The sequence below is a fragment of the Syngnathus acus genome, chromosome 5, assembly GCF_901709675.1.
Source record: "Syngnathus acus chromosome 5, fSynAcu1.2, whole genome shotgun sequence".
Taxonomy (NCBI): domain Eukaryota; kingdom Metazoa; phylum Chordata; class Actinopteri; order Syngnathiformes; family Syngnathidae; genus Syngnathus; species Syngnathus acus.
In genome coordinates this window covers 822,024-849,123 of record NC_051091.1, presented here as the reverse complement: position 1 = coordinate 849,123, position 27,100 = coordinate 822,024, and the positions used below count along the sequence as shown (strand labels likewise).

Genomic DNA, 27,100 nt, shown 5'->3' with positions numbered 1-27,100 from the left:
TTCGGTGTGCTCGGTGAGCTTGACACTTTGCTCCTCTAAAGATGTGAAACGGAATTGACATGACTCTCATGACATCCTCCGGGGATTTATGATTGTTATTTATTTGACCACCACACAATGATTTCTATGATGTGCATTATGACGCCCATCATATGGGGTCGAACAAAGACTTGGACGTGGAACGTGGAGAAGGATGCGCTCCTGTTTGTGGCACGACATCACAGCCAAGCGGCCACTCGTTTTGTTGCAGCAAAAGAGAAAAGCAAAGAAAGCTGCAGAGATGACGCACCTAACAAGTCAAGGCTTGCGTTGACTCTTTTACACCTGCAACGTTCCAAAAGCAGCGCCTCGAGGGGAGACATTGACGTATTTCAACACGAAAAGGAGGGTTGACGAGTCTCACGTTGGAGTACTTACTGGATCGCAACACTATTTACGTAGGCTATTAAAACGATGGAGCTGCAGTCCGTCTAATTTTAGATGGACATTTAGCCCTCTGCATGCAGGGGATATAATTAGAAATCTTGCTAAGGCAGTTGACTCAAAAACTATGCAAAGGATTCTTAAAGAGCGAATCCAGTTCGAAGCTAAAATGTAAGGTTAGGTAACACCGCTTCTTCAGAGAGTTGGGATGCTCAAACCACCGTGTCCCTTCCAAGATCATGAAAAGTCACACGGATGCTTTGGACTCTGACTTCTCGATCACGCTTGTCCTCATTGTGGGTGGTCATGGGTAGCATCCTGGACTGGTCACCTGTAAAATGTGATTTTGGATGATTGGGGTACCTGGTCTGGTCACCAGCCAATTGCCATGAAATCAAAAATGACCATCCACACTCACATCTAAGGGCACATAAACAGGTATCCACTCTCAGTATGAACAATCTCGGAAGAACCCAAGTACATTCCAGCAGTGAGGAACACCCTGGACCAAACGCAGGAACGTGCAGATGTCCTATTCAAGACAACACTCGGCCTAATTTAGAGTCTTTAGTGAACCTGACATGCTTGTTTTGGAATGAAGAAGAAAGCCACGCAAACGTGTGTAGAAGAGGCAAACTCCAAATCGGATGCAAACCTCTAACTTGAGCGCTGGAAGGCGGACATCCCCTGCCCTGTGTCAAATGGTAAAGGTGAACAGTTTATAGAGTGGCAAACCAAAGCCTCCACTCTTCCCAGGTCAGGTTACAGCAAGGTTGCCTGCCAGCAAGCGAAGGAAGGCTCAGTAACAACACGACTCCGACGTTGATGTGGTTTATTCCCCAAGAAGTAATCAAATCAAGGACAGACGAAGGCAGCGCAGAAACGTATGAATGGGCCTTGTGTCAACTTTCCACTTTGTGCAAGTGTGCATTGCGTTTATGCACCAGCGGTGGGTGATTCTTTGGACGATTTATGCAACGACGTGGCTTGCTGGCGCCTTTTCGACTCCGTGAAAGGCCACAGCGTTGCGTAACGTGATAAGAGCCGATAGAAGAACAGGAGGAGCTGGCGAGAGACTCCAAAACGCTCACCATCCGGCTCAGCTACCGTACGACGGCATCTCGGCAAGCAAAGTCTTAAATGGACCGTCACATGTGCTCAGGGTGGTTCTGCAGACAGCTGATGAACTCTGCAACCGGATGGCCGTCAAAGCAGATCTGGTGGACGGCGGTGAACAGAGGGAACCTGCACAAAGCGAGAGCCGTGAGAATCAGAGATGGACGACAGAGAAATCAATGGTTGCCATCCCTCGAGTACTGATCACCTGTCAATCACAGGACTGACACACCTTAGCATTCATCTGTTAGTCACAGGTGAATGGAGATCCTCCTGCACTACCGATGAGGATCCTTGGTCTAATATTGAATTCAAATGCCTGGAAAACTAAGGGACTCACTTTTCCACCATGTTTTTCTGCTTCAAGATTTGATGGACTTCAGTTGCAGTGGCCGGACCTTGAAGCTTCTGACCATTCAATAGCTCATTCTCCAACTGCTCAATGGTCTGAAGACAAAGTTTCTTCACGTTTAGACCAACAAGAGACTCAAATGGAGGGGAAACAAAGCGCTCTCCTTACTTTTCCCGTTTTGGCAAACTCTTGGCCGATCTTACGGTTGCGGCCGCCGTAGCAGGTGGTGATGAGGTCTGCGACCCCGCAGCTCTCCAAGAACGTGCTGGGCGAGACGGTCCCGCTGGAGCAGAAGAGCTTTGCAAAGGCGATCATCTCCATTAGGCCCAAACGGATCACGGCCGCCTTGGTGTTATCGCCGAAACCCAGACCGTCGCAGAAGCCCGCTCCCACCGCGACAATGTTCTGCAGAAACCAGAGATGATGCTGTCCATTCTTACCACTTCATTGTCTTGTTGCAAAGATGGACTAAACCAGGGTGGAGAAAGTGCGGCCCATCTGATGTGGTTCTTTTGTCGTATTGATTTAGCTCCACAACGTTAGTCCCTTTCTCCAACTTCTTGAAAGTGGACAGACCTTGAGTGCCCCGCAGATCTCCACCACATCAGACTCTTGGACCACAGTCACACGGAAGTTGGCAGTCTGCATCAGCTCCTTCAAGATGGGCCCGTGTGCTTTGTCTTTGCATCCTACGCCCCCCCCCCAAAAAAACATGACGATTAAGTTCGCAATTTTAGATTTTTTGACACGGAACGTTTTGCTAGTAAAAAAAAATATTTAGTGAGAAGTCTGATTGTAAAAAAAGTGTCAAAATGAATCAATTAATACTTAATTCCATTTATATTTGTCAAAATGCGGTGCTCTACCTATGGTCGTCTCACAAAACTTGTCTTCTGCCACCTCGCTGGCAATGTTTGCTCCCATCAGGACCGACATCCCGATGCCCAGCTTCCCTCGGATGACCTCGGAGATGAGTTTCAGACCCTCCGGACTGGCGTCCACGCCCTAGACACTTGCACAGTCAGCACAAAGACGTACTTCAGCGGAGACGTTGAGAAGGGGTACCTTAATGAGCGACACGCCGTGAGCGTCCTTCTTGATGTGGCCCTTGATGGTGTCGCACACACGGATGATGAACTGGTGTGGAACCACAAACAACAGGATGTCGGCTCCCTTCACAGACTCCACCAGGTCCGGAACAGCCACCTAACCGCAATGACGAGCACGTCAAGCCGATTGAGGGGAAAATCATCGGACATGACGAAAGTGTGAAATGACACGAAATTGTATTTTCTTGTGCTAAAAAGATTAAACACACAAAGACAAATACAATATTTGAATTATTCTATTTCTTGGTAAGGTCTAATTTTCAGAAGCGCAGGCAGTGAACAAATGCTATTCTTCCCGTTTTAAATGGAGTGGAAAGTCATCTTTTAAATTGTATGAATTACATGTGCAATCAAACCAACGTTTGGGCTACTTTGCTCGATGAAAAAGAGTATTAGTTTGATTGTAAAGATATGTTTGTGGCTTACCACGTTGGGAGGGAGCTTGTGCCCACGCAAGTACTTGACATTCTCGTGGTCCGTGTTAATGATTTCGGTGAGTTTGCGTCCATCCACCATTTCCTCAAACACCCACATGTTGACCACGCTGTCAAACTTGGCGTTGGCGCCCGCATTGGCTCCTACGATCTTGGCGATGGCCGAGCCCCTGGGGACACACGATGGAGGTCGCCGTTTGTCAATTATGTGCGTTTATGGAGCACATATCCAACAATTAATAAAACGTTTTATCCATTTTAAGACAATTCTTTTCATTTTTAACTGCTAGCGGACAAACCTATGGATTACTTTAGCACTTCTTTTGTGAACTGTGTATTTGTACAAATACGATATGGCCAATTTTTTAAACACTCAAGTATATCTTTTGAGATCTGTGTGTTTGTACAAATATAATATGGTTACATTATTTAGTGGTGGGTTCCTTACTTTACAAAGTCAGCATGTCAAAATGTGAGTGGAAAGGTTGCTGCGTGTTTTGGGTGCTTTGTTATTATGGCAGCATGTACAGTATGTTTACATAAGAAAAGCATCGACATAGTTTTAGTATGACTGAAGACTTAGTCACACATAAAAACGTGACTCATAGAACTTAAAACCCAATATGCTTGTTGGTATTTGCCAAGACATTGGTTCTGCCAGGTATTATTTAAGAGCATTTCCCTAGCATTTTATCCTTAAAAATCAGCTATTATTAGTTATTTAGACTACATTTGTGTTTATTAGTAAGTTTAGCTTGCAATAAGAAATTCCATAACTATAAGTCTTTTTTTTTTAACGTCGTAGATAGAGCATTGTTCAATCGTTTGGAGAAAACCTGTTCTTATGGCAGTTTTGTTTACTAAGGAATATATTCCTTTTTAAGCCCCTCCCCCTTCCCCAAGCTTGCCAGGTGACAAAAGGGCGATACATGTTGCTTGTCAAAAATGCCTTTGTAACTTAAGACAAGCAGCAGAACACACAGTGCTGCACTTCAAATGTCAAAGGGGCCCCCCAAAGTAGAAGCTCTACATGGCAAAATATCCATCCCATCGGTCAACCTTTATTTTTCATTATGAAAAATGGCCAAAGATAAAACGGACCCTATTCATGTCAACTAGCGCGCATGAACTTGGGACAAAAAAAAAAAAAAAAAAAAACACACACACACTAAGCAGTTTTAGTTTTCAGCAAAATCTCCATTCGCACAGAAGCAAACTTTGCATGACAGAAGTTGCGAACTTAAGTTACCAGTTTCCGGAGCCCACCACGCACACTTTCTTGGGAGCTGCCATCGTTGCCTTTCCACCGGGGATGAACGAAGCGCGCTGCCTGTATTAATAGCGGGCACGTGCCCGCGCGCGCGCCACCCGCCCGCCTGGTCCCGCCTTCGTTGTGATGACGTAATGCGCGGTAGTCTATGGGGTTGCTCTTGAATGACGTCACGTTCGTGTCGTCATGACGTCACGTTCGTGTCGTCATGACGTCACGTTCGTGTCGTCATGACGTCATTCTCCCCATATTGTAAAACGTATGTTTTCGCAAATCACTACATGTGCAGCTACTGCCAAAATGGATGTCGAGAAGTAGCACTAAGATTTACATATCCTTTATTATGACGTAAGAACATACAGAAAAATAGTTTTGGTCCATCAAAAAAATCTAATAATTACTTCAGCGATCACGCCACACATCCCCAATTGTATCATTTCAACACATCAATCAACATATTTGTGGCGTTGATGCACTCTAATAATTGCCGCTGACTGTTGTTTTTTCTTATTAAAGACAGCATCTATCTGAGCATTGAAAAAACAAACATCTGATTGGATAAAGGGGTACTTCACATCAGTCTTCTGCTCAGTATGTACAAAACCTATCCGGGCTAAAAGTACTGCTAATCAGCTACTTCCTTGGTCATCATTTGTACTAGCTAACAAGACAAGCATTGATATTAGACATAATTCATAAAAAAAAGATAATGAAGAACAAAGTTAGGACTACTTGGCAGCTGGACAAATCAACAGGTTGACTACGTGATGTTGTGGTTGGTTACAACGAGGAACCCAATGGGCCGAGTGTTTCTTTAAAAAATTATTTGTGTTTGTTCTTTTGGATACGTTTTTTTTACTTTGGTGCGTTATGTCATGAGGACAGGAATGTTTGGAGGTTAAGACATGGGGAAAAAGAAAGTTAAATGGAAAATTTGTGTTCAAAAAAGAAACAAAATGTGTGGTCGTAAAAGTCAGCATCCTACATGACCATCCTAAAATCAATTAGTTTAGGTGTTCCTGATTCCGAGCGCCTGCTCCAGTTCCTGTCGCCTCTGCTGCACCTGTAGCACAAACAAAAGGTGCATTTTCAACTGGTGACGTATAGATACGTGACAGAGAGGACGGCGGCGGCGCTTACCTTGGAGTAGAAGTAGCGGCACACGGCCTCCTGAGCCCACGGCTGGTAGTAGAACTCAGCCCGCCTTTCTTCCTCTGGGTTGCTCACCACATCAGTCATGGTCTACGGATAGATCAAAGCCTTCATGAAGGCGCCTTTCTGGGAACGTGTGCCTTTGTCTCTTCCGAGGGCCATTTCCAGGGAGAACACCTCTGGAGGTTTCTGTGCACGCACTCACCTTGAGGTCCCTGCACTGCGACTGCAGCCAGTCATTGATGAAGCCCTGAGGGTCTCTGGCAAAGCTGAGCATGAACTCTCGCTGGGTCTTGAGGTGGTTGATGGTCTCGATGGTTTCGTGGATCTGAGAAGATTACGGGGCGCATTTAGTCACATGCTTGAGAGGAGCCAGCTGTGGTCCGACGGGCGACGAGACCATTAGCGTGAACCTGTCGATACGTGCCTTTACGGTCATCTTGAGAAAGCGGTCGAGGGGAAAAAAAAAAAAAAAAAAAAGAATTGCAGCCACCAGCAGGAGTCACTAGCCTGAAAATACCCCCCCCCCTACTAGACTGTAATGAGTGCTGGTGGGAGGCAGAGTAGACCTGACCTGACTCGCATCAGGAGCACATTTGTGTGAAATTGGCTTCCGTGTGCTGGGCACATCGGGAGCTGTAACAAGTGCGTGTGTTTAATGGAGCCATCCGTGCCTTCACGCCACATTTAAACTGGCGGCGTAGTCTACATTCTACCCGTTGCACTGCGTGCGTTATCGTTGCCATTACTGTAACGCACCCACTGGACACTGCATTAGGTACACAGAGCGCAAGAGCGAAGTTAGGGGTGAAATTGGCTACTGAAAAACACGGTTGGTTTTACCCTTTTGAATTTGAATTAGCGTTAAAACCAAATTTTGAGTCACGTGCTTCACTCACCGAGTGTGCTGAATAGTTTGCGCAATAGGCGCTATGCTACCAGTGTGATGTTTAGTCTTTCCTGCACGACAGAGTAAATCCCAAAAATTTGGTTGATAAATGGCAAGGAACCGTGGATGAATGACCTTGTTGTCCAAGCCTGCTATTTCCTGCTGACTGGCGGTGGACAGCAGGAAGGAGTTCATCTGAGTCTTCAGCGTGTCGTCCACCTCCACATCAATGTCGTAGCACGCTGTCTTCTTTTGGTCATTGGGGTCCACGCTGGTATGACACAGACAGAGCAGATTCAGGACAAAATGTTTTTTTTTTCCTGAGCTGCAACAGGTCCGATGTAACACTACCTGATCACATGGTTGATGATGATGGGCTCGGGAGGCATCAGCAGTGCATGCAAGCGCTGAGGGATCTCCGAGAACTTCATCCTCTGGGTCTCGAAGATCTACAGGATGAAGGAAAGGCAATTCAGTGGACTTCAGAAGTCACCTTGGGGTGCCTGGCAGCTCGGCAAAGTACCCATTCTCCTCATGGTTCCGCGTGTACATTTTCATGGCTTCTACTTTTGGAGGACCTTGTTGGGGATGCTTTCAAATCCAAACAAACATCTTTTACCGGAACACAAGCATAACCCAGCTTGAAATCTTCTCTGTCACAAATTGGTAAATATCAATTGTTCAAATGTGTGAAATAAAAGTTCAAAATCTTTTTTTTAATCTGGAAAAATATGAACCAGGAAGACTTTGGTGCATTCTTTTTTTTGTTTTTGTTTTGTTAAGATGACATTGAAGCGGCAGTCATGTTTAGTCTCGGGAATTTGCCGTGTGGTGGGACTCCAATCAAGGACAGGAGGAGGCAAACAAGTGTGCTGCCTGCACAATCTCAAATGTTATGACTGTTGGAAACGACAGCTCTTTTGGAGCACACTGAAAGTCTCTGTCGGACAGGAGAGGAAAATAGCTACATTCAAACAGATTTCCAAGATTCCCCAACTTCACCTTAAAGGCAGCAAAGGCCTGATTGCGGGCTGTCCGGGCTATGAGATTACAATTAGCTTGTGACGCGCATTTCTTCCCACTCCAAAAAATGTACAATGGTAAATGTTAAGCCTTTTCAATATTTAGGATGCCATTTTTGCGAGTGATTGACTGACTTGAGCTCGTTTCCCACGTAACCATCAAATGTGATTTTGAGTACACGACATAATGACTGATCATGTTTTTTTTCCTTATCATTTTCAAAATTGCTGCACGTGACATGTAGCCTTCACTTGAACCAAAAAGGGATGGAACACTGCCCACCTGCTGGAGGTACTTGTCGCAGTTAATGAACTCTCGCTCGTGGGGGTCCTGCAGTTTGTGAGTCTTGACGTACTGCCACAGAGCCTGGATGATGACGGGCCGCGTCTGGGTGTGGATGCCCAGCATGCGAGCCAATCGAGGGTCCAGCTTGAACTGCGGGGGCTGTTCCCCCCCACACACACATACACAGTTAAAATGGAGTTGATCTAGTTTGAAGTGGCGGGGGCTGTTCCCCCCCACACACACATACACAGTTAAAATGGAGCTGATCTAGTTTGAAGTGACGTGAAGGTGTTTTGTTTTTGTACCTGGTAGTCTAGCATGAGCAAGACAGTGCAGCGAACGCCCACATCGCCAGGTCTTTTGACCTGGAAGCCATCAGTCTCCTGTGTGGTTGCGGTCCTGTGCCACTAAAATGGGGCAAAGACAACCTTTCAAAAAAAATGGAAACCCTTTTGCCAGGTTATTTTTGAAGGCAGTAAAAATGCTTCACAAATGGAAGATAAGTGGCTCCCAGTGGATATATATACATATATACAGTGGATATAAAAGGTCTACACAACCCTGTTCAAATGTCAGGCTTTCTAGTAAAAGGAGACCATGACAAATCAATTCAAAACATTTTCCACAACAAATGTGGCCCATAACCTTATTTAATCAATTACTGATTTTGTGCCAATGCTGAACATTTCCAGTAGGGGACTTTTCAACAAATATGGACTTGAACTTAGCTTTTTGCATATAAAAAAAAACAAAACATGAGGGACCCACTGGGGCTGCTGCATTCACCGCCTATAGAGTCCCAGATGGAGAGAATAGAGGGACAAACAAACAAACCCTTTGTAGTGGCTGCCACTTTTTTTTTTTTTTTTTTTTAATCTTCAGAACAACCATGTGTTATGAGCGAAACAATGTAGCACTCAGTGATTTCTGTAACATACGGCAGCTCTGCCGTTTGCTATAAACCACCCATGTGCACATTGGCGTATCACTGAGGCCCAAAATGTGAATTTTGACTCATTTAAAAGCACATCTTTGGAGCCGTAATAAAGCAAGCATTTTTCTTACTTCCACAAGGTGGTTATCGGGACCATAAAGGTCCTTGTCCAACTCTATCACCAGCGATTTAAAGAAGGAAGAAAACTTTCTCTTCTGCTTGGTGGCTTCGTACTTGGATACGGCCGTCTGGAAAGTAAATGTGTGATGTAAAATTGTTTGCCATGGAAAAATGTCTCACTGAACCAAACGGTGCTGAGTGCTATGATGTAACAAGAATCTTACATCTTCCAGTAGACGCCCCTCCACACGGAGTTCCCATGATGCAACAGTGCCCTCACCGTCTTCAGCGTCGGGCTTGGCCGGATTGAATGTGTTTGATATGAAGATACGAAGCTTTCGCTTTTGCTGTAAGAAAAGAAATAAACATTGAGGAAAAACCTTCTATTAACCTTTGTTGGAATCAAAGCAAAGATTGATTCGAGTAGTTCTGAAGCCAAAATCAAACCTTAATGGGTCTTTTGAGGGCCTCCTGGATGTCCAGCCTCTTGCGCATGATTGTCTGGTCCAGCTTCCTCTCAAAGGCCAGTAGATCCATGTAAGCCTGAGACTCTGGGACCAGTTCCCTGATCTGAAACAAGGTCATGGAACAAGGTGAGTGCTGGTAATTGGGCAGAACACGATTCCTTCTACTCACCCTCTGAGGTAGAATTTTATCAGCCATCTTCTTCTTCTTTGTACTGTACAAACACACGTAAGTCAGAAAGAAACTTTATCATTAGTTGCTATTTTATTTGGACAGATTTCATTCCATGAACACCAACCAACCAACAGCGGCTAGTTTCATTTTCAAGTGTTTCCCAAGCTATGGAGTGCAATTCGTGAAAGAGTATTGATTAGAGCAGACATCATCTAATGCCACCTTTAAACGCCAGCCTTTTCATTAAACCATGCATCTGCCTGTGAAGGTATCGATCGCTCGCTCGCTCGCTGCTTACTGCTGGTTGCGGCTCTGCTGCTGAACCTGCTGGATCTGCTGTGGGGCGGGCCTCTTGCGAGACGGGTCCATCACTCCGGGCATCCCTGGGCGGGACACGGGGCTGCCGCCATAGCCCGGGGGGCCCATGGCGGGTCCCTGCGGGGTCATACGACTGGATGGAGGCATGCCTGGTCTCTGCATTGGGCCACAAAAAAATAAAGTGCTTGCTGAATTGGCAACCTCAAAGAAATGCTGGCAGACGGCCCAAAATGATCCAGTGCCATTACACCTTCGCTTGGCAGGAGTGCAGCAGGTAATAAAAAAAATGACACCAGAATAGGATTTGTTTTTCAGCTATTGATTTAAAACAGTTTTCGCAAAAACCTTTGTGGCGGTTGGAGGTTTGTAACGGTCTAAGCCTACCACTAGGGCAAAACAATAGTAAAGCAGGCCCTCGTTTTAGGACGGCATTTGGTGCCTACCGCCGCGACACCAACCGGCGATGTCCGGCTCGTTGTCGGGGAATCGTTATTTTTGATTCCAGTTACATTACGCAGGTGTAATGCAGCCGCCTTCGCGTCTATTGTTATGTCCCATCCCTTAGTCAGATAAGTATGAAGATAAACAACAACCATCACTCACCAAGCCGTGCGCTAAAAACTCAAAGAGCCGACTTCTGGTATCGGACAGCATGAGTGCAGCGGTAGAGCGTGGCGGCCGACGACGCGATAGAGCACAGAACCTGCTGCTGCTGTCCTCTGGCAGAAGGGTGGCGTCAGACGACAAATTCACGTCAACAATAATGGCTTATCATGATGCGCCGCCTTTTTTCCACCACACACACAGAGACCGCCTACACTGCACCGCACGCACGCACATCTGCACGGCCTTGAAGTCCACGAGAATAAGCGAGTTCGGCGCGCCAACGTTGAGCTGCCAGGATGAATGAAAGCAGTCAAGGATGCTTGGGCAGGGAAAAAAAAAAAACACAATCTTTTCAGCGGAGTCGCTTGTCGCTAGGCAACCCACACTCTTGACAATTGTGGGCCAGTGATCAAATATTTCCATTAACGTTTTAAGTACAGATGTATCCTTGCAGGAGACAATACGTTGGCGGATAGAGAATCTTTGGTGCCTGCATGTATAAAGAGTCTTCTCAAGAGACAGTGACTGTAAAATTGCATTATTTGAGCCTGAAAAGGTGAATTGGATAACTTCATGATTAAGGCTTGGCCGTAATTGATTTTCTTTTTAACCTGATGCCAATTTTGGGCAGGAGAAGAAAATACCAACTCATTGGGTGATTCATTAAAAAAAAAAATCCTAATGCATAAAATAACGACCCAACCTCACGCATTTCAATGCATGTCAATTATATGTGAATTTTGCTAGAGGTTAAAAGAGAGGTTAAAAGATGGATTTGAACATTGTTTTTTTAATTCATTGTTGCAACTACAACAACTGGGGCGATAGCCATTTTCCGCCAATATACCATCAATTACAGGGTCCTCGTTTCCAACTTGTGATAATGGTACTAGTGTTCATTACATTTATTACAAACCAATACCGACAAGCAACATCTAGATCTCGGTTTTTGGTTTTCAATCACACCAAAGCTGCTGCAGAATGAAGGAATAAGACATACGGTTCACTTTTTAAAAAACGTTTTTTTCAACAATTTATGGGCTACAATTAAATCAGCATGTTGCAGTGCAATTGAACGCCACTAAAAAGTAGAACTTTTCGATTAACACCCTTGTGAAAGAGTCATCAATCCAGTTTATATTTGTCAAAGCGAGAGGTTACCATCATGTGTAGGAAAATGAATATGCCCAATACCAAATAGACGACCAAATAAGACAGGGTGGAGGGAGATTTAAATGCTAAAAGCTATGAAAGTCAAAGTGCAGCGACGACCGACCGCTTTGGAAGAGTTAGCAACAGAATGTTTCACGCGCAATTCGTTCGCTAACTCATAAAAACACTCTTACATGGCTCATCGTTTACATTTGAGAAAGCTAGAACAACACGTCGAGGTATCGAAACGTCAGTTGGACAGTTTTGCTGTTCGGAAAAGAAAAAAAAAGAAAATCGGCGACAATTTATAAGTGAATTCTTGCCACGGCAACCAGCTAGCCACGTTAGCGTGCTAAGCTTAGCTAGTGGCTAGTGGACCAGCCAACGCTATATGATTCAGAGGAGATTGACAATTGAATCGTTTAAAAGTTAGACTGAAGCGAATCGGAGCAACACCTCGTTCGGCTGCCGTTAATCGGTGGTTTATAACCCGTGGCGGTCGCCCACGTCGCGGCTAATGGTTAGCTGCCTGTGACAAAGCGCTGATGCTAACGAGGCTTTGTTCTAGCGGACGAGCTACGCGTCGCCAAGCAAAGATGGAGCGATATCTCACCGGGTACCCAGGCCCAGGCATCGGGGAGCGATACATGTGGTTCTGCGAGGCCGGCGACGGTCCCATCCTGCCAGAGGGCGTACCGGGGCCCATGACTTGTCCCGCGCCCGGTACCGGGAGTCCGGGACCCATCACACCGCCTCCGCCACTCGTGGGTGCCGACTGGAAGCCCCCTCTGGTCGCCATCTCTTCTCCGACTGTGTGGGCGCCGGTAGAGCCAGGCACTGAGGTATCGCGAGAGAGAGCGAGAACTTGTGTTTACATTGTTACAGCGCTTATGATGGAAGTTTGCGGTACTGCAGGCTTAAGTGATAGGTGGACGATGTCATTCATTTCAGAAAAGACATTTGCTTCTATTATACTTTTAAAATTACAATTTTCTGTGGACACACATATGCAAGCAAATCCTGGACTGGGGATTGTCAGAAAAGCAAAAGAAAAAAAGCAGTACCTGTTAAAAAGACTTTAATGTAAGAACAGTCTCTCTACAGTTCTTTTTTATGCAGCTTTTGTCCAGCCCTCAGTGAATTGTGTACATGTTGCGAATCTGAGTCTCATCTCACTGAGTTGCTGAATTTGCATTCAATTTTTTTTTTAAAAGGCACCACTGCTGAGGTCTGCACTGATGAATGCATTTCTACGTCTGCGCCAATCACTTTGAGTAAGGAGCTGGAAACCAAACTGTCACGTTGGTCACAATGTGCAGTGACATTGTCCTGTCTCCTTTTAATAGCAAGGTTGACTCCATTATAGATATGTCAGTCAGACCGGGGCCTGCGTTATGTTAATCCCAACTCTTGGAGTGGAGCATTTTTAATTAACTTATTGCAGAGGACAATACATCAACCTTAAAATCAGCTGTCTGTCACGGATCGGAATGGAGCAGGGCGATCAAATGCAGCTTGGCCCAGCTTGGTTTATTGAGGGAAAAGCTAGTTGGAAGGGAGGATGAGGGGACAAACCAACAGAACCAGCAAACTAACATAACTTCCGAACAAAACCAACAACAGGACTGACCGACAGACTAGATAACAGAAACGGAACTGACCGACCAAGACGTGAGACGAGAAGACACCAACGATCCGACGGGAGTGAGGGGCAGACAGGACTTGCAGTGTCTCAATTCAGCCTCACTTATCATAAAAAAGAAAGTGTGCGCTTCAGGCAAAGCTTTGCAAAGGTTGTCGTCTGTTCCTATTCCACGGCCACTCACTCTCAGGCTCGTCTCTGCCCTGAGGCTGTAAATTGCATTAAAACTCTCCCTCCATGTGTTTGCGCAAAAAAAAGGCGGAAACTGTCTGACAACGGGCAAGGAATACGAAACCGTTAAAAGATGAAGAGACGCCAATGTCTACATTTGATGTGTACTGTATTATGATTTTTATTCTTAGCTGTCTGGCTATCTTGCAATGCGGTACGTCCTGTGTGACACATGGATATGACCTCATTTAGGTGTGTTACTGCATGAGGCTCCATCTGCACAGAGATGATTATTGTGCTTCCCGGGTGAACAAACAAGTAAGCAGAAGCCCATCAGCGGCGGGAGGCTTCTGGGTCAGCTGTTCCCAAACATTCTGAAGCCAATGCACGTATGTGACATTAGCAAAATCTCATGGCAGACCACCAACAAAAATGTCACCAAAGGATCATGATTTTGTTGCAATTTAGCCCAAAATATACTTTGTGTGCACAGTCACAGCAGAGACTATTTATAAATAATTGTGCGGCCATCTTGCAGGATGCAAGCGAGCTTCTTCCGTAGGACTTCTGTCCCGAGAGCCCGCTACTGAAACTTGAAGCACATTTTGGATACTTTTCTGAAAAAAAATGACCTCAAAATTCACAAAGAAAAACCCACTACAACTTGGGAATTCAAACCTTTGGCATGCATAACAACTGAGATCTTGGAGAGTGAACTCATGTGGCATATTCATCCATCCGTCCGTTTGTCCATCCACCCATCCACCCACCCACTTATCTAACCCCATCCATCCATCCATCTGTCCATCCATACATCCATTTTCCGAACTGCTTATCCTCACGAGGATGTCATTTCGACAAAAGTAGTGCTTTACCGCCACCTTGTGGCTTCTATAGGCAATTAGAAAATTGCTAGGGAGCGTCAAATGGATTTGTTTGCCGTGAAGACAGGAATTGTTGTTTTAAACATGAAAAACTGCTGACTATACTTGCTACTGTTCACCTTCCATTCTATAGTCATACAAATGTCACACCAAAAACATCGACTTACGTGTAGGTTTGATTTCATTTTCATTGTATGACACCGTTTTATTTACTTTTATAACAGTTAAGAATGTTTTTAAAATCAGGCAATATTTTAAATTGGCAATAATTTGTGCGTATGAGAAAACAAGCTTGAGAAGATAATGTTGGCAAATAATATTCACAATAGAGCTGCTCGGCAGAGCTGGATGCACGTGACAATCCAGCAGAAGTCATCCAGAATATGTGGCTGCTGCTGGACAAGCTTGATAACCCATCACGCCTCCCATCCCATTTTTTTGGGTCGCATATTTCTCATCTGCACAGTCTTGTGGCAGAGCAGCTGAAGCTGTAATTGCGTTTCCAAATGTTTGGCTCGCCTGGATCAAAGCTGCGTGAAGATAAGAAGAGAGAGATGGAGATAGATAATGGCTGACTCTTGCCCTGCTACTCTCATATCGCCGATAGGGATTTCATTTTACAAAGATGGCACGGAACGAAAAGATAACTTGCTGATTTGAGGATTGGAGTAGAAATGGAAGAAACTAGCTTAACTGTCATCTTATCTGGTGACTGCATTGCGGTAGCTCCTTGTCATTTTTATTACAGTCAAAGAGTCATGAGAAGTATTACGCAACAAGTTCACTGCAAATTCGTAGCTTTTAAAAAGCAGTCACACATTTTTAGCGACTAGATGTTGCTAGCAAATAAGTCACATAAGCCTTGAAAACAAAACACATTTTGCCTCGACTTGAGATATTGAATATTATTCGGATGATGGTTTTGGGAGTGTTGCTCTTCTGTTTGTGTCCGGCAACACCAAAACCAAGCAGATGAATGAGGATTAATAACACGACTGGTTATTCTTTCAGAGACATTCAACAAGTGGGCCTTTGGCAAGGGAGAAAAAATCTCAAATTTGTCCCGATTGTTGGCATTTCTGTGCTCGGCTTAAGCAGCCATAATTCATATTCATCCCTCCGAGCCGGTTGACAAACAAGCTCAAAGATTCATTCCGATTAAAAATACAATCTCAGAATAGCCATTTTCCAAAATGATATTTACATTTTATTTATGCAGGGCTACGTAAGTCAATAAAACAGCCCATTGCCTGGTAGATGGAGACAGGATTATCAGGCGATGTGTAAGCGCGTTTCGTATGAAATGCAAAAGAAAACAGTCAGATCGGCACGATAGTAATCATATGACATATATCCAGAAGAAGAAGAAGAAGAAGAAGAGTACATTTTCTTTTACATTAGCTCTACATACATAGTGGTGGTATTGTGCTTTGAGAAGACGTCTGCAACAAGAACACAGATACGGAAACAGTTCAACAGCCCCACAACACCAAAGGAGTCCACTCCCCAACATTGTCCCTCCAGGCAGGGATGGGTGGATGGATGGATGGATGGATGAGTACAAATGAACAGAAAAACAAAAGCAATAGAGTGGAGGAAAAATGTCTACGCACCCTGGTTCAAACGACAGGTCGTTGTGATATCTAAAAAGATATTCAAAACTCGATGCCGTCTCCCATTGAAGACGTTTCATTATGAGGGTGTGCACACTTGTGCAACCATCTTATTTCATGGATACTTGACTTCTTTCAAAGAAGATTGTGTTTTCCAATGTTGTCACGCAGGTCATTTGTCACATTAATGGTAGAGAGTTTGAAAAGGATTGATTTTTATCTCGTTTTTTAATAGCACAAAACATTAAATGGGGGGGTGTCGACTTTTAAGCGATCAACCTTAAGATATGACGTCTGGTAACATTCAAAATGAAAGATCCAAGAAAGTGATGTGAGACGAGAGAAAGAAATGATTTCAACTTCGGTGGGATGACATTCAAAGGCAATTTGGATCTTCCCGTGACACAGCATAAGGAGCCCTGGAAGTTGAAAAGGGCCATTGGGTTGAGAATTGGTCGACTTAGAGAGGAAAGGGAAAATGTGACTGCTTGGATTGTACAACATTCAAAAGCAACATACAAAAAGGAACCCTGCAAGTAGACTAACAGGGTTACCCGTAAAAGAGAGAGGCTGCAAGTAAAATGCAAAGCGAGCGTGGCCCTCTTGACTTAGATCACATTCAAAAGAAAAGCGACAGGGTTCTTACTGTCACTCAGCGAATGGAACACTGCAAGTTTAAAAAAAGGAGCTGGGTTGAACATGAGCAACGAAAAAGGCTGAAGGAACCGCCTCTCATTTAACATCATGTACCTTGGCCCTTTTTGTATGATGTAACATTCAAAAGCAATACCTTTGTTGGGGTGAGATACAATAAGGAACCCTGGAAGTTTTCATCATATAGTGGTGCCTTGAGATACGAGTGAAGCCACCTTGCAGGTCTTTTTTATTTTTTTTTTAAAGTCCCAATGATGGTCACACGCACACATCTGGGTGTGGTGGGATTTGTCCTCTGCATTGAACCCATCCCCGTGTGATTCGGATCCATCCCCTGGGGGAGAGGGGAGCAGTGAGCAGCAGCGGTGCCGCGCTCGGGAATCATTTGGTGATCTAACCCCCCAATTCCAACCCTTCATGCTGAGTGCCAAGCAGGGAGGCAATGGGTCCCATTTTTAGAGTCTTTGGGTTTGAACCCACAACCTTCCCGTCTCAGGGCGGACACTCTACCACTAGGCCACTGAGCTGATTTGGAGATACGAGTTGTCCTCTGATTGTTTGCTTTCATGTTGTTGGCTTAATGCTAGCGAACACATAATGTGAAACGACCTGAAACGCGCATCTTAAGCAATAGCTTATTGAACACAAACAGTGAAGCAACACTTTTGGACAAACAATAGAACAATACCCGGCCGGAGGCATATATTGTTTATCATCCGTAGGAAAAGACTAATATTACTGCATCTCACTAAGTCACTCGGTGATTGTGAAAGTCTTTGTCGTTTGGAAGGAACCGCAGTTAATTAATCATCACGCACAAACTGTTCAAATCTCTACATTCCATTTACTTTGCACAAATTCTGGGTAAAGAAGTTACGATTGCCCTCACGAAACAAATGCAATTTGTATCTCAAGGCATCACATTTGAATGTCAGTGCTGTGACGAGAGGCATCTTTTGCGTCATTTACACACGCACACAAATATACTACATGAGATCTTCCCCCTGCTGAATGAGGCAAACAATGAGGTACTTATTGAATAGTATTCATACTGATGCGTACATATGTATATACCGCATATTTAAAAAAACAAAAAAAAAAACAACCATTAAGGCATGCAAATGGAGAAATATGAGCATGCATTTACAGTACACAGTGAGACCTGAACTTCCCGCCAAGGCTCGCTCTGTCAACACACGTCATGATGTCGCTACATGTGCTGAGCAAAGATGTCAGACTCTCTGGCATATGAAGGTGGGTGGGTGGGTTCTCTTTATTTTTTGGGGGGGACTCTAGTTGACCTTTCTTGTAAGAAAACGGTTCATGTCGGCGCCTCCTTTGTGGCAGTGATCCAGAAAGTGAACTAAATTTGAGTCCTGGGTGAAATGGATGTTCCGGGGTGCACTCTCTTGTCCCTTAAGCTTGGGGCGACAGTTTTCCTCCCATTTTTCCTTCTGAATTTCGCATACAAAACTGCATTTTGTTTGGCCTTGGCATCAGGTCCTCGCCCTGATAGTCTTCCTTGTCTGGTTTGGACTTTGGTTGCAATGCACGCACGCACGCACGCACGCACACAAGCTCGGGTCACGTTCAGCTCAGCAGGTGAAGTCCTCGAAGTTTCCCTGGGCCGGATGATGAGGTAGCATGTTGCCCGGGTACGTTGACGGTGTGCGCAGGTTGTCGCATGGAGCCTAGCGGGAAGGGGAAAAAAACACCGGAAAAGGTGGATCAAAAAGTGACATCAGTATGAATATCATTGAGCGTTTCCCTACTTTGATTAAGAAATTCCTGTCTGTCGATACAAATCATACAACGGTTGAACCTCTAATATATATTTTTCAGGACGGGTAACTGAATACTATCTGCTTTGCGTGTATGGCAGATATCCAATGCATACAAGATTTTGGGAAAAAAACAACCGAATGTGATATCTGATCCTTCACTTCTTCTTCTATGCATGCTGCCGAGGACGTTATCTCAAATGTGCTACTTCAGAGCTACAAATGGGAATCATTTCACTCAAACGATGCAATATAAATCCACTTTCTGTATTTCCTGCCATTCACCAAATAAAAGTTCACTTGAACTCAAACTAGAAACGCAAGTGAAAATGTGCTTTTGTGTCTGGAGTGGCCAATAAAGCTCAAGAGTGGACCTTTCAGGTTCAAATTGAAGTCCAAGGGATGGAAATCCAAGATTCAATCAATAAAAGTGATGGAAAAAGAAGAGGACTGCCGTGACTTTGCACTGATTTTCAATTGAAGTGGCTTCTGAAGGCAAAGGTGAACTGTCAGCTCTGATTGCAAGCTTTTAATTGGACTCATTGCCTCGATTCGGCTCAATCTGCTCTCACACGTCTCATCTACTTATCTCCGTATCTATCTGTCTATCTCCACGGCATTTGAGCAGTGTTTGCCACCTCTGGTTTACTGACATGGTGCTTGACATCGTCCAAACTCAGCACAGTGCCCCGGTCGTTGTTGTTGCTGCGCCCTTTATGTTTCTTCTTCACGCATCGGCACAGCTTATACTTGATCACCTGCGAAGCCAGGCACAGCACAGACAGATAGACGTGTCATCAGAGCACAAGCCACATTATTTGGCAGGATGAAATGAGATTGGACGCCGCTGAAAATACGTTTACCCACTGACCATGCAAAGCAAACAAATATAGGTACATTGATTTGCTGAAGGCGAAAAGCTCGCTTTCAGCACGCAATAGTTCTCTCTGATTCATGAGAGCGGACATTCTGACTCATCTCAAATATATAACAGCTGAAATGTTAATGCATTCCAGACTGCGTGTGTGTGCGTGTGCGTGCGTGCGTCAAAAGAAGTACTTTCATGATAAGTACGATGCATTTGCAGACACGGGGTGTGCTAAATAGAGGTATAGACAACATTTATTTGATCATCACTTTTTATTTCCAATCTATTTTGCGCATTGATGACTGATGGCTGCTTTACCTCGTAGAGGTAGTCAAAGAGTTCGAGGATGGTAAGAATGCTGGCTCCGATAAAGAGGCCCATCTGACCACCAATGTCACCTGAGAGGCAGAAGGAAAAAGACGTACTGCATACAAGCACTCGTAACCTTTCAGAGGTTGTTCCACTACAAAAGCGTGCAGCCAGCGTATTGTTTGGGTCCGTCATCCGCTTACCCAGGAGGCCGGCCAGCTCGTAGGCCTTCTTTTGTTCGATGGTTTCATAGTTAAGGGCTTCAAAGAAGATATCCAGAACCAGAAGGTTATCTCTGTGGACAGACATGGGCACAGTGAGAAGGCCCTTATGGACCTCAATGGTGTCAATAACTAACAAGTCCGTTGGCGCAAGGTCCTTGTGGCTTTACTTCAGAATAACAAAACATAAAAGGACATCAACATGTCGGGCTTGCGCTTCCATTTGGAGTTGTTTTTTTCAATCGAATTACAGTCACAAGACGCAATGTGCCGTCAGTGTCAAAAGAGATTCTGATGAAGTTGACGGCTGAACCAAAGTGACTTCGGGCCAAATGACGACTAATTTGAAGCATTTTCTTCCTGACTTTTGCCAAACGCTGAGTCGTTTTCTTATTCATTGCAGGGCAATGGAACAGGTGGGCAAACCATGGCTGACTGGTCGGACCGCCTCTCTATATACGTACGATCCGGTCTCTTTATGAGCAGCATCTTTCGCCCTGGCGGTCCCCCTGCTCTACTGCCGGAAGGTAGCCATCAATAGAATAAAGGTGTTTTCTTCTAACTGCAGCGAGGTTGGAGCTTTCACATGATCTGGCTCTCCCACACTTTGCATATTTGCATGCATGCATGCATGCGAAGAATTTGCCTTGGACATCACTAAGCACGGAAGAGCCTGCCACCTGCCAAGCAAGACATGCCCACCTAAATAATGAATCTCGTTTTCACTCCACAGAGTGACGAAAGCCACGTGGGAGCTTCTCTCCTACGCTTCTTTGTGACTTCCACGCATGCATTCCCATCCTACCAGAGACTTGCCATTTACACCAGCGAGTACAACACAGCCCACATACGTACATGGATAGAGAATGCTGAAATTTCAGCTTGAACTTAAACGAGACTATAACATTGACAGGGGAACTTCATTTCACCTTCTCCGAACTTTTCAATGCACTTCTCCAAATGTTGACTGCCTCCGTATTTTTTGCACAGCTTATTTTTCTCTCACAAAGAATAAAATGTCAACATTCACAAAGGTGTTTTAATGGTGAATGGAATAAAAATACATTCGGTGGTCCAATTGGAATTGGGATTGCTCATCATCATGCTGTTCACATGAGATCAAGACATTTCGAGGAAGAGCCTCATTTCGTATTTGTTGCGTGTGCATTTTCTGAAATCATTTGCAAGCAATTTGATTTATGGGTGATGGTAAGTGACTTTGAAATGATACATTTAAATGTTTGTGGCATAATAATGTGGTGCGGGCATCGATTAGTATGATATTTTTGCGATTCACGGCAGGGCTCAATCTCAATTCCAGGCAAATATGGGGAGTTTAGGTTACGCCCCAACAGTTGGCTGATGAATTTGTCCTGATGGCCTGCAGACAGCAGCAGCAGCATCTTTGCAGGATGATGGCTTTGAACAGAACTGTCACTGAATATTCCAACTCCACTCTCGGTGTGTTTGTGTGTGCGAATTTTGACGCTGCCTAAAGCCTGCAATCTTGCCGTCCCTCCCATGAATATTTTCCTTCATCGGTCCCCGAGGACGCTCAAGCGATTAACATCAAAACGAAGGCGGCTGAATTCACACTGAAGTGAAAGAAAGAAAGAAAGAAAGAAAGAAAGAAAGGAGTGACTTTGGGAGCAACTGCTGTCATTATCCTGTCCTGAATTGCTCCGCCGAGAATCGTAGATGAAAGATTTAACTGTTACTTCAACCTCTTCTCGATTTCCTGCAACTACTTCATAACGTGACTGAATCATTTAAGCATGGAAACGCTCAATGGGCGGCGGAATAATCCAATTCAACTCGTCGTCTTCTCACCTGGGAATTGGAAATTATGCACAAGAGCGACTCTGCAGCCAGCAACACAAGACCACTTGCTATATTATGGACCTATTATAGAAAATGGCATTTCTTAATAGCTTATGGACAAACACTGGGTCTCTGGAGTGCCTGCAGTGCCCACCCATCATGTCTGAAATCACACATCTTTTGTGATCGGCCCATTTCAGTCCTTCTGAATTTGGCCACATTATGTAGGATGCAACAGTGGTGTTAACGTTACAAATGATAGCCCATCTAATGAACAGAAGCTTTTAGCAGATGAAAACTCCACATTTGCCTCTTCACCAGCTAACAATAGATTGACAACAATATACGTAGCTTGTAGTGAAAAAGACGAATTGCAAGGCAAACTCGCGTCACCGGCTCAATCCAATGACATTAGTCCCTTTCTTCAATATAAGCATTTTTGTCGTCCTCTTTCTGCGGCAACTTGTGTGTTCCTCGACGACGTCAATATATTGAAAATACTCTCCGCAACTTGCGCACGGCTTGCAAAATGTTGCTATGGCGGAAGACTTACGCAATGTACTGCTCCGTCTTGTTGAACTTCTTGGCGAGATACTTGGCCGACGCTTTGCTAGGGATCTTGACGAAAGACATCTCTTTACCGAAGCGCGTCAAGTTGCACGGTGTCTCGCACACGCAGTAGTCGTTGTCCCTTTCTACCAGGAAGTCTAGAGAGGGGCGACATGTCAAGCGTGGATTTATCATCACTCACTTCCAGTCCTCGCCAATATATTGCATGGAATCTCTTATCTTTCTAAAAAATAGTTGAGATGTTTTAAAATGGGTGTGTAGGTCGCATGCAGTCAGTCAACAATGTGGCTTATTTCTTACCCAAGGCTGGATCTGCACATTCCTTATACTGCTCAGGGGTGCAGTAAGGGGCATCTCCTGCAGAACAAATTAGGGGATCAAAAACATGAGCAATCTTCAAATGAGGTTAAGTATTTTCTCAGAGGAGGACAGTTTGTTTGTTGAGGGCTTCTAATCGTCCCTAGATGTGAATGTAATTGGAAATTGGCGACATCCAGTATGCGCAATGCGACGAGGTGTCGTGGGGATAGACAGATAGATAGAGATAGATAGAGAGCCTCACCTACAAGCTTAATGAGGACAACCACTATAGAAAGTCAATGGATGGATGATCACGTGTCCTTGAAGTCCAACAAAGAAAAGGACACAAAGGACCAAAATGTAGGACATTCGGAATTTTAGTTGTGCGGCGCTTCAGGACAAGATGACCAGTTCTATTCGTATAGAGACACCGTTTATGAGTTTCCTATGCTGCCTATTTTGTTCAGGGTCATCAAAGGTGGAAGGAAGGCAAAGTAAATTGCGCAGTGGTCGCCTGCCATACCAATTACTGGCAAACAACTCGGAAAGCGGGAATGGAGCCTTGCGAAATTGAACCACTACACTACCAAACCTGAACATAGCGGAAAGCAGCCTGAGGTATTTCACTTTGGAAACCTTACACTTCTTCACAGTAATAACCCGTGGTTCACAAAAGCCTTGTTTTTGAATGGTTGCCTTACTCAACTATTGCGCAAAGAATTCCAAGAAATCAACACCAGGTAAGAGTAGATTGAACTATGTTGCAATGATACACATATTATCTCATATGGGGATGAACTTTGTTTTTATGGGGGGTGGGGAGCTAAGTTTATGATGGAACTAGTCGAGTAAGAAAATAGATGATTTGTGGTCAAAAGTGCTGCTTTTGCAATCAGCAGTCCGCACCAGGCATGTGGACCATCCTGCAGTTGCAGTTCTCCACCAGGTAGCGCGTCTCGCAGTCAATGCGACAGGCTGTGATGCTGTACGTGCTGAAGAAGTCCGAGTCCATTGGGGTGGCCTTGCAGTCGCCCCACGGAGGCGGCAAATAGGTCAGCTGAGTGAGAGAGAGAGAGACCATTTTGTGTCTTGTTAGGATGGATTTAAACTGCAGTTTAAATCTGCATATTCGATGAACTCCTCCCACATGCATTAAACACACACATTAAACGCTCCTTTGTGAATATGGTCACACACAAAAAACAATCTGTGGTACAGCATGGAAACAAAGTGACATGGACGTCTTTCAATAATACATGGCACATATCGGATATGCTTGTGAAGCACAAAACGCAGATTGGCTGTACCCGATATGCAAGCTTGATGTCATCGAAATGCATTCATCAATGACATGTGTCACGAACGGAGTGTGGAAATGGAGCAGGGCGACCAAGTGCAGCTTGGACCAGGGTTTATTGCCGGAACTCAAACTAACAGACTCGGTACACTGACATAACTGATTAACAAAACCAACAACAGGAACCGAACAGAGACGCGAGACAAAAGACAGGAACCAAACAAACCTCATGGCAGTAAACTTCATCAATGCTCCAACAGGGAGTGACACACAAACAGGACTTAAATACAAGACAGGTAACAAGAGGCAGGTGAATATGATCACACTAATCATGGGCACACAGGAAGGGAGGGAGGGAGGGGCGAGCACACAGACACACGGACATGAGCACTCAGGAGGGGAGGGGCGAGCACACAGACATGATCGGGGACGAGTCGTGACAACATGGACATACGTACTATATTCAAAGAAAACTTTCTGATTACCAAGTAGATTGGGCCACGGCACTAATGAACAAACTGGCCAACTGTGTCAGCTTTACATGCGTCCAATAACGACAAGTTAGACCTCCGTACCACAACTTTGCAGACACGCCAAAGCCAGTGACAAGAACAGTAAATAAAGTGTGGGCCAAAAACCATCGCACTCAGATTAATGTAGTCGTATATCAAATGATAGAACATATTTATGACTTGTCTAGCAGAGTGATCACATTTTTATGAATCTCTGCTTATCCAGCGAGTGTGTGCGTGATCACAGTGACCATCAGTCTCTTTTACAGGGATGACTTGATGGCGGTATCAGCACAGGTAGTGACAAGCACCGAATAAATGTGTCCAACTTAACGTCTTCTTTATCGTAACACCGTGACACAAGCCGTTACGCTCTGCTATTCATCCATTCTATTTGCCTAGCACGCTAAGTAGCTATCATGGATGGACGGATGTACATAACTCATCTAACTGATTACAAAGGCCGTCGTCGAATTAAAACACTTCCAGAAGCTAATGCATCAAAATGATCCACTTTATCGACATAATATCTAACTTTATCCATATAATTCCATACATATACTACATTTTAGAATTTGAGCTCCATACAAAAAGCTGAATTACTGTAAACTCACAAGAAGTGTGTTATCGGTGTGGTTGCAAAGAAAAATCATGTGAGTGTTTTCTATTTTGCATGCCATTAAATATTAACACTAATTAATTACACTTCAGCTGCCTGACTGTGTGATGCATTCAATGAAGTAGGAGGACATAAACAACCTGTGTGTGTGTGTGTGTGTGTGTGTGTGTGTGTGTGTGTGTGTGTGCCTCCATCTCATGGCTTCAAACAATTCATCCGGCCGGCGGCAGGCAGTAAATTACAAGGCGCCGTGTGATTTATAATTTTGTATTAAAAGTCCCATGTGGGATTACAGTGGGGCACATTCCAGAAAATATGCATGAAATGTAATCAGCGCTGGGTCAATGTCTTGTTTTCCAAACAAGGACTTTTTGTTTTGTCTCAGTTCATCCGAATTAAACCTTTAATAATGATGTCCACTTATGATGTGGAAATTGATATTCAGCTCCCAGAGCGTGCTGACAAAGCAGGTCTTTAGAGACATTCAGAGCCGAAAAATACAATCTCCGAGGATCAATTTTCTGATTGTCGATAAGTGTTTATTCCAGGTAAATGAAGTACAACCATACAATTGAGCAAACATACTGATATGATGACTTTGGGAAAGTAAACGCGAGCACCAATTAACCCGTGTTGTATTGACATTACCATTTGCAGCGTGGTGTTTTATTGTCATGATCTTTTCACAGTCAGGTAGTCCAAAGTGAGAAGCTAATTATCTTCCACACTCGCACTGCGGAATGGAAACAAGTCTCTTTCCGAGTTGGAGCGGCTCTACTTTTCAATGGCAATCAATGGGTGCCGTTTGGATAGCGGTTATTAATGCAATCATTATCCGGGGCTCCTAGCTGACGGTGAAGTCGACAGCGCCGGCCGACGTGGCCTTTTCCACAGTATAATTCCGCTGCATTGAGCGCTACGGAAAAATGACATTTTTACACCGACAAGCTCCCCCTTTCATTTCACATGACGGTTCGGATCATTCTTATGGTTCGCTACGAGCCCCGTGGCTTTGGAACCCGCTAAATGCGCCACAATTTGGGTCATAAAACACCCCAAAAATAAGAGTCGGATTCCAGGGGGAAATATAGAGGAGGAAGGAATTAAAGCAACAAAAGGGGACACTTTATGGCAAAGTGACTTTTGAATGTCTTCTCTCCAAATACGTAGTTGGTCGTGGGAGGAGTCTGATAAGGCTGTGGAGAGTGACAACTTGGAGGAAAATGGAATCTAACAACAGAGCACCACGAAGACCGCGTATCATGGAGATGCTCTGGAAATTGGGATTCAAGGGGGATTCAATACTTTGAAGACCTCAATTCCACCGACACGCCTTCTTTGAAGTCTGAAGACTCTAAGGTGGGCTCTCATATCTCTGGGGTTGATTCAGTTCAAATGTGCGTGGTGGCGGAATCCACCCAGATTTCATCAAAGACTTTCCTGGTTGACACACCTCCGCAGTGCCTCCGGATTGGCATGTGTTCCGGCTCGGGCATCCGGGTGGGTTGCCAGCTCCAGTTCAGTTCGGAAGATGACGATCGCTTTGATTGACATTTGGCACTCGTACGCCAGAGTTTTGGCAGGATGATACAGGGTTGCTATGGCAACACCATCTATGCTCTTCTACTTCTTGTACCATTATACCATGCATTTTGTGGAGGGAGGGGGGTGCAATTACAAACTGTTGCTTCAAGGTATTGCTGTACAGTGGCTAGCTCGCTTTTGATTTCAATTCTTTTCTTCTTCTTTTGTTGCCACATGTTCACTTTAATTGGCACAGTGAGACAGACACAGTTGCCACTCGTCGCAGCACTGATGAAAAGTATCAGGACCAGTGGTTCTTTGCTTTTTCTCATTTGTTCCGTTTGAAATGCTCCCTCACTGCCTGACAGCCAGCAATTGTATTGTATTAGATTTAATAAGTGTCAAATACCACCACCTTGTGTCGCTCTAAATATGCTTGAAATGCCTTTGGCTTGTAATTAAAGCCACGGAGAGTATGAGCGCATGTTAAAT

At 44.6% G+C, this 27,100-nt stretch overlaps 4 protein-coding genes across 8 annotated transcripts in view; all 4 read right to left on the bottom strand.

Moving 5' to 3' along the window:
* Positions 1 to 25,240, bottom strand: part of cers5 (ceramide synthase 5) — a 31,326-nt gene extending 6,086 nt beyond the window's left edge. For all 4 annotated transcript variants that reach the window (XR_005097937.1, XR_005097938.1, XM_037251233.1 and 1 more), the window contains exon 1: positions 25,222 to 25,240. The gene's annotated coding sequence lies outside the window, so the exon portion shown is untranslated. The remainder of the gene's footprint in view (positions 1 to 25,221) is intronic.
* Positions 1,241 to 4,839, bottom strand: LOC119122727 (glycerol-3-phosphate dehydrogenase [NAD(+)], cytoplasmic-like). The gene is made up of 8 exons (XM_037251236.1): positions 4,684 to 4,839; positions 3,427 to 3,604; positions 2,957 to 3,097; positions 2,758 to 2,896; positions 2,468 to 2,580; positions 2,060 to 2,296; positions 1,880 to 1,986; positions 1,241 to 1,668 (listed from the first exon to the last, which is right to left on the bottom strand). The coding sequence occupies exons 1-8, from the start codon at positions 4,725 to 4,727 to the stop codon at positions 1,572 to 1,574; spliced, it is 1,056 nt and encodes a 351-aa protein (XP_037107131.1). The 5' UTR covers positions 4,728 to 4,839; the 3' UTR covers positions 1,241 to 1,571.
* smarcd1 (SWI/SNF related, matrix associated, actin dependent regulator of chromatin, subfamily d, member 1) lies at positions 5,026 to 12,655 on the bottom strand. The gene is made up of 13 exons (XM_037251232.1): positions 12,436 to 12,655; positions 10,045 to 10,220; positions 9,744 to 9,786; positions 9,555 to 9,677; positions 9,332 to 9,454; positions 9,119 to 9,235; positions 8,359 to 8,460; positions 8,051 to 8,212; positions 7,097 to 7,194; positions 6,881 to 7,016; positions 6,062 to 6,184; positions 5,845 to 5,946; positions 5,026 to 5,767 (listed from the first exon to the last, which is right to left on the bottom strand). The coding sequence occupies exons 1-13, from the start codon at positions 12,619 to 12,621 to the stop codon at positions 5,714 to 5,716; spliced, it is 1,545 nt and encodes a 514-aa protein (XP_037107127.1). The 5' UTR covers positions 12,622 to 12,655; the 3' UTR covers positions 5,026 to 5,713.
* Positions 18,072 to 27,100, bottom strand: part of asic1b (acid-sensing (proton-gated) ion channel 1b) — an 80,902-nt gene continuing 71,873 nt past the window's right edge. Inside the window, exons 5-11 of one of the 2 annotated variants that reach the window (XM_037251231.1) lie at positions 23,563 to 23,713; positions 22,657 to 22,713; positions 22,340 to 22,493; positions 19,948 to 20,039; positions 19,754 to 19,833; positions 19,221 to 19,325; positions 18,072 to 18,477 (exon numbers count right to left, since the gene is read on the bottom strand). In XM_037251231.1, coding sequence (XP_037107126.1) covers positions 18,382 to 18,477; positions 19,221 to 19,325; positions 19,754 to 19,833; positions 19,948 to 20,039; positions 22,340 to 22,493; positions 22,657 to 22,713; positions 23,563 to 23,713 — 735 coding nt within the window. In that variant the 3' untranslated portion in view covers positions 18,072 to 18,381. Of the gene's footprint in view, positions 18,478 to 19,220; positions 19,326 to 19,753; positions 20,040 to 22,339; positions 22,494 to 22,656; positions 22,714 to 23,562; positions 23,714 to 27,100 lie in introns of both variants that reach the window. The other variant, XM_037251230.1, reaches the window with a different exon arrangement.